Source organism: Quercus robur, chromosome 8, assembly GCF_932294415.1.
Source record: "Quercus robur chromosome 8, dhQueRobu3.1, whole genome shotgun sequence".
Lineage (NCBI taxonomy): Eukaryota > Viridiplantae > Streptophyta > Magnoliopsida > Fagales > Fagaceae > Quercus > Quercus robur.
This window is the reverse complement of record NC_065541.1, coordinates 34,042,618-34,053,719: the sequence shown is the minus strand read 5'-3', so window position 1 is coordinate 34,053,719 and position 11,102 is coordinate 34,042,618. Positions and strand designations below refer to the sequence as shown.

General features: G+C 37.2%; 1 protein-coding gene across 1 annotated transcript; it reads right to left on the bottom strand.

Annotated features, from left to right (window-relative positions):
* Nucleotides 1–8,384: 8,384 nt before the first annotated feature.
* Nucleotides 8,385–9,070, bottom strand: LOC126696195 (uncharacterized). Its single transcript, XM_050392973.1, has 2 exons — nucleotides 8,764–9,070; nucleotides 8,385–8,698 (listed from the first exon to the last, which is right to left on the bottom strand). The coding sequence occupies exons 1-2, from the start codon at nucleotides 9,068–9,070 to the stop codon at nucleotides 8,385–8,387; spliced, it is 621 nt and encodes a 206-aa protein (XP_050248930.1).
* Nucleotides 9,071–11,102: the final 2,032 nt, after the last annotated feature.

The following is an 11,102-nucleotide window of genomic DNA, read 5'->3' as shown; positions in this document are numbered from 1 at the left end:
TGAATTGTGAATTTATGGATTTCGTACTTGTAGATGGAATAAAAAAAATATTGCTGATTTAGGGAAAGTTATATTATTTTGACAAGTCTGTGAGGGACTGGGAAAATTAGGTGCCTCTCAAAAAAGAGATTTGGGTACTTTTTTAGGGCACCTCTGTTTTTGGGTAAGTGATGTGGAGTTGCCACTTATTTTTATACATAAAAAAAAGAAAAAATTAAATACAAATTTACATGACTGAATTGTTCCATTCTCATTAATTGAATAGAAAAGTATACATCTGGTAAATTGAATATTACATGGCTTTGGGTCCTAGTTACAAACTACCAAAAATAAAAATAAAGATAAAGCCTAGGTTTACCTATCCAAAGACACTAAATTTGGAGGCTAGGTTATGGAATGAGAAGGTGTTAGGCCCCCATTTCGCCTAGACAGAGTCTGGTCTTCTAGACTCTCATGACCAATGTACCCATTTTATGCATGACATGAATGGTATGTTGCACACATGAAAAACTAATCACATAAGTCTATTTATGAATGCATCCTCTTCTTTGTTAAAAAATTCAGATCTGTGTTATGATATAAAAAAATAAAAAATAAAAAATAAATTGATTTGGTTTAGAAAAATCAGATCTGTTTTTGTACATGTAAAAAAAATAGTTTTTGGCATAGGAATGTCAGATCTGTGTTTATTAAATAAAACAAAGTCTTTTGGTTTTTTAAAATCTGTTTTTGAAAACTAGAAAAATTGGTTTTTGGTTTGTATTAAAAAGAATCAGATATATTTTATAACAAAAAATTTAGATTTGTAGAGAGTTAGAAAAAAATCAAATCTATGTTTTTATGTAAAATAAATTAAGAAAAAGATTTTTTAGAAGAGAACTATATTCATGAAATAAACCTATGCTACATGCATTAGACAAAACAAACAAAACTATTCATGACTTTTTTTATTTATTTCAAAATCTGCTATGTTAACAAAAATTCAGATCTATATCTAAAGAAGATGTAAATCAGTTTTTTTAATTTAAAAAATTTAGATTTGCATATAAGGAAGATACAAATTAGTTTTTGTTTTGAAAAAAATTCAGATTTGCATCTAATGAAGATGCAAATCAGTTTTTAATTTTGAAAAATTCAGATTTGCATCTAATGAAGATGCAAATTAGTTTTTTTTTTTTTTTTTTTTTTTTAAAAAAAAAAAATTCAAATTTGCATCTAATGAAGATGCAAATAAAATTTTTATTTTAGAAAAATTCAAATATGCATCTAATGAAGATGCAAATCAGTTTTTGATTGAGAAAAATCAAGATCTGCATATAATGAAGATGCAAATCAGTTTTTTGATTGAGAAAAGATATGATAACAAGCAGATTTTTGAAACAAAAAAAAAAAATAGATCTTGACAACAAAAACATATTCTAATAGAGAAAATATTGACAACACATGATATGAGCATTTAAAAATCAAAACTAAACAAACATTTATTCATGCATCACCAAATTGAAAGAGATAGAAGAAGAAAAAGTAAAGAAAAAACTACCTCTTGCATGGACGTACTCTTTTTCTTAAGAGAATATTTTAGGGTTCAAAGAAATTTATGCAATTATCTTTGAAACCTAAAAATCCTTGCTTACAAAAAAAGAAATTCTTAAGACTAAAGCCTCCAGAACTTCTTTAACATAAGAGAGAGTATCAGAAAGGGGAGTCAGAAAGAGAGGAAATCTGAGAGCATCAAAAAGTGTGTTGAATTTTGAGATCCAGTCTAAATAGAGGCTGGGAGACTCGAAAAAATAGCTTAGATGATTAGAATACGAACCAGGACGTGTCCTTATCACTAAAAAATCGAAAAGGATGTGTTTTAATGTCACCCGAATGCCTTCGGTCCAAAACCCTAATGTGTGCCATTAGGCACTTTGAAAGTGCCGATCGACACTCCAAAAGTGCCAAATGGGTGCCAATCTTGCTTTCGAGTTCGAATGCATTTTGGACTCCTTTTTTAGTGTTTCTTAAGTCGGGACTTGCAATTAGACGCACTTTTAATCCATATTCTAAAATTTAAACTATTTTTTGGATAATTCAGGTATTTTCAGCAACAATTATTTTGTAGATAAATACTCTAAAATAGATCTTGATAAAGTCTAGATTATCCACAATTTTATCGTTATCCAATTACCCTTTTATTCTCATGCAAGCAATCCTATTTTTGACACTAACTATCAACCAATCACAAAATTATTTAATTAATTTTAATTTTTTAACCAATTAGAATTAATTTAAATTAATCATGTGTGGTCGACTCTACCTAGATACAATGCATGCTGACCGTGCAAACTTGATCCTGCGATATCTTTCGATTTGACGGTCCGATTTGGAAATCGAGCATACCGTCGTGACCGTTAGAACCTCAAGATCATTTTTATGATATACAATGAATGAATTAATACATATAATGCAATCATGAATTTTGGTATATGATTGGTCACCCCAATCATCTTTCTTGATTAAATCATGAATGCAAAATCAAGTGTCTACAAAATGCCCCTCATTGATAGAGCTTGGAAAGCGAATGTCAATGTAAAACAAAGACAATGTAAAACAAAGACACTGATTTTAGTGGCCATGATTTAATTGAGTTTGAATTTTCAAAGATTACCTAGCCCTCGAACCTAAAACTTTGGAACATAGAACTAATGCTTTACCTTTTGAGAAAAATGAAAATTGTAAATACTTGACCTATTTGATAGCTGATGATCTTTGAAATGATTCTTGATAACTGAGGTGACCAAGAGGCTTTTCAATCTCGATCTTGAATGTGGATGGTAACCAAAGGGCTTTTCAACCTTGATCTTGAAGAAAGGGAACCAAAGGGCTTTTCAACCTTGGAACTAGAGCTATATGACCAAGAGGCTTTTCAACCTCGATCTTGAACTGTGACGACCAAGGGGCTTTTCAATCTCGATATTGAAGAAAGGGCAACCAAGGGGTTTTTCAACCTTGGAATCGGAGCTGTGATGACCAAGGGGCTTTTTAACCTTGGAACCGAATTTGTAGCGACCAAGGGGCTTTTCAACCTCGATCTTGAAGAAAGGGCAACCAAGGGGCTTTTCAACCTTGGAACCAAAGTTGTGGTGACCAAGGGGCTTTTCAACCTTGGAACTGGATTTGTAGTGACCAAGGTGCTTTTCAGCCTCGATCTTGAAGAAAGGGAACCGAGGGGCTTTTCAACCTCGGAATCGGAGCTGTGGCGACCAAGGGGCTTTTCAACCTCGATCTTAAAGAAAGGGAACCAAAGGACTTTTCAACCTCGGAACTGGAGCTGTGGCGACCAAGGGGCTTTTCAACCTCGATCTTGAAAAAAGGTAACCAAGGGGCTTTTCAACCTTGGAACTAGATTTGTAGTGACCAAAGGGCTTTTTAACCTCAATCTTGAAGAAAGGGAACCAAGGGGCTTTTCAACCTTAGAACCGGAGCTGTGACGACCAAGGGGCTTTTTAACCTCGATCTTGAAGAAAGGGAACCAAGGGGCTTTTCAACCTTGGAACCGGAGCTGTAACGACCAAGGGGCTTTTCAACCTCGATCTTGAATTATGGCGACCAAAGGGCTTTTCAACCTCGATCTTGAAGAAATGTAACTAAGGGGCTTTTCAACCTTGGAATCGGATTCATAGCGACCAACGGGCTTTTCAACCTCGATCTTGAAAAAAGGGAACCAAGGGACTTTTCAACCTCGAAACCGGAGCTGTGGCGACCAAGGGGCTTTTCAACCTCAATCTGATTTGTGGTGATCAAGGGGCTTTTCAACCTCAATCTTGACAAAAGGGAACCAAGGGGCTTTTTAACCTCAAAATTGGAGCTGTAGCGACCAAGGGGCTTTTCAACCTCGATCTTGAAGAAAGGGAACAAGGGGCTTTTCAACCTCAGAATTGAATTTGTAGTGACCAAGGGGCTTTTCAACCTCGATCTTGAAGAAAGGTAATCAAAGGGCTTTTCAACCTTGGAACCGGATTTGTAGTGACCAAGGGGCTTTTCAACCTCGATCTTGAACTGTGGCAACCAAGGGAATTTCAACCTCGATCTTAAAGAAAGGTAACCAAGGGGCTTTTCAACCTTGGAACCGGAGCTGTAGCGTCCAAGGGGCTTTTCAACCTCGATCTTGAAGAAAGGGAACCAAAGGACTTTTCAACATTGGAAGCAGAGTTGTAGCGACCAAGGGGCTTTTCAACCTCGATCTAGCTGTTGGAATGTCGATCAAAGGGCTTTTCAACTTTGATCCAACTGTCGCCTTGAACTTGAGAACCGTCAGTATGATCCTCGATTCTATGCAAGTCAAAAGGGAAATACTGAAGATGGTTCCTGTAGAGGTAGGTCGAGGTGGTCTTCTCGCAGGCGAACCCGGAGTCCTAATGATGTTTGATTTGTATTTTCAACTTATCCTGTAAAAACGAGAAAAAGTTTTTTTTAGACAAAATTGTATTAATTTTAGCCTTTAGCTCTTTGTCCTTTGAATTGCTTTTGATCCTTTTGGAACTTTAAATGAGACAAGCTTAGAATTCACTTGATGAAGTCTTGTAGTACCAATTTAAACTTATCTTGACCAATTTTGATGGAATTTGCACTTACTTGAATGAGGCGGAGCTGAATGCCCCTAGTTTAGAAATGAATGCATGATTTTTTGAAATCTTGATTTTTTATGAAAAGATGATGATGATGGTTTTCTTCTTCTTCTTTTTTTTTTTTTTTTTTTTGAAAATGAATGAGGCATGGTCGAATGCCCCTAGTTTGCAAATTGATGCATGATTTTTGAAAACCTTGATATTTGAGGAAAATATGATTTTTTTTTTTTTAAAATGGATGAGGCATGACCGAATGCCCCTAGTTTAGAAATGGATGCATGATTTTTAGAAATCTTGATTTTTTTTGAAAAGATGATGATGATGATCTCTTTTTTTTTTTGAAAATGAATGAGGCATGGTTAAATGCCCCTAGTTTGAGACATGTATTCATGAGCTTAGAAAAATCTTGATTTGGTCAATTTTTGAAAATAATAATGCAGGATGATATTTTGAAAACAAATGAGTTAGGCATGTTTGAATACCCCAATTTAACCCAAAAAAAAAAAAAATCTTTTTGAGTGTTTAACACTCCTAAAAAAAAATGCCTAAAAATGCAAAATTGCACGAATGAACGTTGGTGGGGCTGAGTGCCATTCGGTGCTTGAGGAGTGCCATTCGGCACTTTTAGAGTGCTGAATGGCACTTGGTCACACCACCACGCTTACGCCATGGTGGGCCGACTCCTCACACTTTTTGGACGCGTGTTTTGTGTTTTCGGGTTTTTTGAAAAATATTTTCTTTGTGTGTGACCATGAAACACTTTCTTACTCGGCTATAAACTCTTCGAAACCTATTTAAAACCTGATTAGGAACTGATGTAGCTTACATTAGTGGTCTTTCCTACAACAAATCTCTGCATCAAGGTTAGCAAAACACAATAATCACAAGCAAAAGTCATCTATGGCAAACAAACATAATTTTTCTCATTCAACAATTCATGATATCAACAGATGGGTTCGTAGCTTTGATTTCAGTGCCAAGACCAATTTTACAGCCTATAAACTAGAGGGAATTAAGGCTTTGAGGAACATCAAAATCAAGTGGGACTTCCTTCGTGTTGCTGTGAAATTTTGAGATCTTGAAGATCACGTGTTCCAGTTTAAAACTACAAAACTCTGTCCCATAATTGAAGAATTTTTTGCTATTCTGGGTTATGATCCAAGCAAGAAATCCGTAGCAGTTTCCTGTGATCCCAGGCATAAGGAATCTTTGTCTGACGCTCTCGGTCTTCCTACTTCCATCACTAGTAGTATGGTTGAAGAACATATGGTAAATCTTCGTTCAATTTTTTCGAGGTTGATTAACAAACGTACTTATGGAGTGACTGCCAATATGCAGAAAATTTTTGGCTTGGCCCTATGCTTTGTGGAAGAATTTTTGCTTTGCTCTGGAAGGCATGGTTTTGCAGATGCTCGAGCCATAAGTGTTGTGAGTCAAATTAAGGATGGTGATTATCATGTTTCTCTGATCTTGGCAGAAACTCTTCTAGGACTAGACGTTGTATTTCATGGTGGAGAGTCTCAAAACTTTCTTAGGAGTCCTTTGGCTTTACAGATTTGGCTGATGGAACAATTGGATATGATTGTCAAGTCTACAACTAGTAATTATGGTCCTAGCAGTTTTCTTAATAGGACTGTCATCAAAATTGAGTGCCAAATTGAGAGTGACTGGGTGAAGTTTTTGAACAAGAAATCCAGTGCCTCAATTCGATGGAACTATTATTGGTGGAAGTGCCCACCCCCGCTACTGCGGTCTCCAGGTTCGGATCACATCTTCATTGTTGGATTGTGGAGGGCCACCTTCTATAAGGCGGATAGACTCTTGAAGCAATTCCAATATGAGCAAGGAATGCCCGGTGGAAAAAGAAGAAGACCTTTCACTCCTGTGGACACAAATCCTACTTCTATAAGGAACATGTTGTTGGGCTTAGAGATGGCTGACCAAGTGGATCGGTTTTTTGTCAAGGTTCACTTTCACAGGATGACTACAGAATACTCTAACTGGTTGGTGGACAAGATTGCTGACAAGGAAGCTAACATGGTTGCTATGAGAAAGCAGTTTCTCAGAGACAATTGGGAAAGATATGATGATGACAACTATGAATTTAAAAGAAGGGACAAAGATGACAAGGTACCTAGCACAGAAGAAATCAATGATCAACCAAAAGAGAAAAGACTGAAGACAAAATGACTTTCTTTTTTTTGGCTTTGAACATTTTATTTTAAAAGTTGATGTGAAACTCTTATGTTTAGAAATTATTTAGGACTTGCACGTTAAGGATTCTGTTTAAGGTTCAAGTTTTTGGGGTTTGGTTTTTTATGGTTTGGCTTAGGGTTTGGGATTTTAGGGTTTGGTTTTTTGGATTTTGTGTAGTGACATGGTTTAACGGAATGGTTGGATTTTGGAAAAAAAATTTGCATAATGGGCAAATGGTAGGCTTGGGAAAATTGTGACCGGACTAATGCATGGTTGCCTACGTACCCCATTTGTAGAAGGATCAGGTCATCACATAGTTCATTGATTTTCTTTTATTTGCCTAACTTTTGCCTAGGTTGCCCTTTCGGGTTTTCAACCTACCTCTTTTTTTTCTTTTTTTCTTTTCTTCTTCTTCTTCTTTTTATTTATTTATTTTTTTTATGAAGTCTAGGAAGGGAAATGACATAATTTACAACCACTTTAGACGTGGTGCATTGAGACTACCACCTTAGACGTGGTATTTCTTCAATTGATCCATGTTGGTTGGCTCAATGAAAGGGTTTGCATCTAAATCCATCAACCTTACTGCTCCCCCGGAGTATATCTGCTTGATAATGTATGAACCTGCCTAATTTTGCTTGAACTTCCTGCTTGCATCTTGAACCAGGGCTCAGATCTCTTTCAACACTAAATCCCCCAACTTCAAATCTCTGGTTTTTAATTTCTTGTCAAAAGCTTTCCTAATCCTCCTTTGCTAACCTTGAATATGATACAAGGCTTTGAGCCTCTTTTCATCCAGCATACATAACTGGTCATACCTGCTTTGCAACTAATCTGCTACAGGGATTTCACTTTTCAATACTGTCCTTAGTAAACAGACACCCATTTCAATGGGAAGGACTGCTTCCATCCCATACACCAATGAATAAGGAATGGTTCCTGTGGAAGATCGAATTGATGTTCTATACCCCCAGAATGCACAGGGTAATTGCAGGTGCGAGTCCTTGTAATTTTTTGTGCTCTTTTTCAAGATTTGCCCTATATTTTTATTAGTAGCCTCAACTGCTCCATTAGTCTAAGGATGGTAAGGTGAAGATTTATGGTGCTGAATGTTAAACTGTTGCAGCAGCTTTTTGTTTCTCCCTTGAAATGCAGCCCATTGTTAGAGATAATTTCATGTGGTACCCCATATCTGCAAATGATATTTGTCTGAATGAATTGAGCAACTTTCATTGAATTCAAAACCTTGTATGAGGCGGCTTCTACCCATTTAGTGAAGTAATCAAAGGCTACAAGCATTAATTCATGGCCATTGGATGCTATTAGGTGAATCTTCCCAATAATATCTATCTCCCATGTAGAGAATGGCCAGGGTGATGTCATAGTATGTAATGGCATGGGTGGCATGTGTTTTAGATCTCCGTGGATTTGGTACGGATCGTACTTTCGAACATGAACTGCACAGTTGGCTTCCATAATAGTCCAGTAATAACCTTGCCTCATTATCTTCCTTGACAACATGTGTGCATTCATATGTGGCCCATAACTTGACTTATGAACCTCTTCAATTATTTTCTATGCTTCATTGGTAGTTACATAAAGGAGATGAATTACATTATATGATCTTCTGTAAAGCCTTTCACCACAAATAATGTAATTAGTAGACAGCTTCCTGATGGTCAATTGGTCATTCTTATCTGCAAATGGTGGGTATGTCCCATCCTTGAGGTATTGTAGGATGTCTGAATACCATTCACCTTCTCCACTCTTTCTTTCATCTTCTTCTATTGTCATGCAATAACCTGGTTCCTCTTTTTGTTCCACCACTATCGGTCTTGTTTCATCTTCCTTAGGTCCATCCATCATGGATGCCATGATTGCTAAAGCATCTGCAATCTGATTCTGCATCCTTGGCACATATAGATATTGGATCTTACTAAATTTTGAGGCCCACCTCTGAAGACATCATGATAAGGCTTCAGTTTTTCTTCTTTGATCTTCCATTTATTCTGAATCTGGGAGATGATCAAGGCTGAGTCTTTATACACCTCCAACTCTTTCACCCTTAGGCCTAGGGCTGCTCGTAGTCCCATGATACAAGCTTCATATTCATTGGCGTTGTTGGTGGCAGGAAAGTTGAGCCTACCAGAAAATGGGATGTGTGTCCCTTTTGGAGAAATTAAGAGAACTCCAATTCCACTTTCGTTATGATTTATTGCTCCATCGAAGTACATCTTCCATGATTCTACTTCAATTTCCATGATATCTTCATCTAGAAAGTCTCATTGGATTTCTTCAGCCTCTTTTGGTGAACAATAGGCTAAGTGATCAATAATTGCTCTCCCCTTTACAAATTTCTAAGTCACATACTTAATATCAAATTCTAACAAAAGCAAGACCCATTTGGCAGCCTTCCCATCTTGCACATGCTTTTCCATTAAATACTTCAAATGATCCATTTTTGCAATCAACAAGAGCTTGTAAGCAAGCATATAATGTCTAAGTTTACGGGTTGCCCATACAAGTGCTACGCATGTCTTCTCTAGTAGTGAATACTTTTCTTCATATGGCAACATCTTCTTGCTAATGTGATAGATCGCATTCTCTTTTCTGGTCTCCTCTAGGTATTGAGCAAGTAAAGCCCCCATTGTTGTATCTGTAGTGGTGAGATACAACAACAATGGCTTTTCAAGTATCAGTGGGACGAGTATTGGTGGCTTCATTAGATAATTCTTGATCTTTTCAAAGGCTTCTTGGCATTGTTCATTCCACACTATAGGAACTTCCTTCTTGAGTAGTCGGAAGATTGGTTCACGTGTCATGGTGAGCCAGGCTATGAATCTACTGATGTACTGTATCCTCCCCAGAAACCCTTGAATCTCCTTTTCAATTCTTGGAGGTTTCATCTCTACAATTGCCTTGATTTTGTTAGGATCAACTTCTATTCCCTTCTGGCTTACAATAAACCCCGGTAGCTTTCCGAATGTGACCCTAAAAGTGCACTTCTTTGGATTCAACCGTAACTTGTAGAACTGGATCCTTTCAAAGAACTTCTGTAAAGCTAGCATATGTCCTTCATGGTCTTTGGACTTCACTATCATATCATCAACATACACTTCCACTTCTTTGTGGATCAAATCATGCAACAAAGTGGTGGCTGCACGTTCATAAGTAGCACCGGCATTTTTAAGGCCAAAATGGCATGACCTTGTAGCAATATGTCCCCCATGGTGTAATAAAGGAGGTTTTCTCCATATCTTCTGGAACCATCTTAATCCGATTATATCCTGAAAATCCATCCATAAATGATAGCAAAGCATGACCTACTGTGTTGTCAACCAAGATATCAATGTGAGGCAAATGAAAGTCATCTTTTGGGCTGGCCTTGTTCAAATCTCGAAAGTCTACACACATTCTAACCTTCCCATCCTTCTTTGGTTCCGGAACCACATTAGCTAACCATTCTGGGTAATTGATCACCTTTAGGAATCCTGCATTGTACTGTTTCTCAACCTCTTCCTTGATCTTGAGAGTCCACTCTGGCTTTATCCTTCTCAATTTCTGCTTAACTGGCTTTATGGTTGGATCTGTTGGAATGCAATGATGTACTATATCTGTATCAATCCCAAGCATGTCTTCGTTTGACCACACAAAAACCTCTTTGAACTCTGTCAGCAGTGCCACTAATGCATCTTTCTCAAAAATGGTAAAGGTATTGCCCACTTGTATCATATTAGGTTCATCATTAGTTCCTAGGTTAATGGGTTGGGTTTCTTCTTTTATGGGCTCTAGATGTCCTTGTTTTAATTCCTTATTATTAAGAGTTTCTTTACCAATTTCAGAAATAAAAACATTCAAAGCCAACAAATAAGCAGAATTAGAAGTCATATTATAATGAAAAAAGTTCTCAATAGACTCAACAGACTTAATAGACTCAATAGACTTAACTAAGTCAGACTCAACTGGAATACTATCACAAACAGACTTAACAGGAATCGAAATACTAGCAAAAATGGACTCAATAGAGACAGAAACAATGTTTTTGGCAAGGGTAACTGGCTCGACGGTCTTGATCTTCTTGGCAAGAGTGACTGACTTGACGGTCTTGATCTTCTTCACATAGTCCTCCATGGGGTGGGTGGCTCCCTTCCATGCCCAGTTCTTTAACTCAGTAATGGCTTCAACGATGGTAGGTAGCTCCTAGTAAGTCCCTTCTTCCCTCAACATTAGTACTACGAGATCTTCATCCATATAATCTGTGGCTTCTTCGTCAATCTCCATGTCTGTAGGCTT

What these genes read in the sequence shown, in the direction of transcription:
- LOC126696195 (XM_050392973.1), bottom strand. Translation starts at nt 9,070, where the DNA reads ATGGAAATTGAAGTAGAATCATGGAAGATGTACTTCGATGGAGCAATA. An exon ending in TTATCATGATGTCTTCAGAG is followed by an intron (nt 8,699 to 8,763) that starts GTGGGCCTCAAA and finishes ATCAGATTGCAG; the next exon opens with ATGCTTTAGCAATCATGGCA.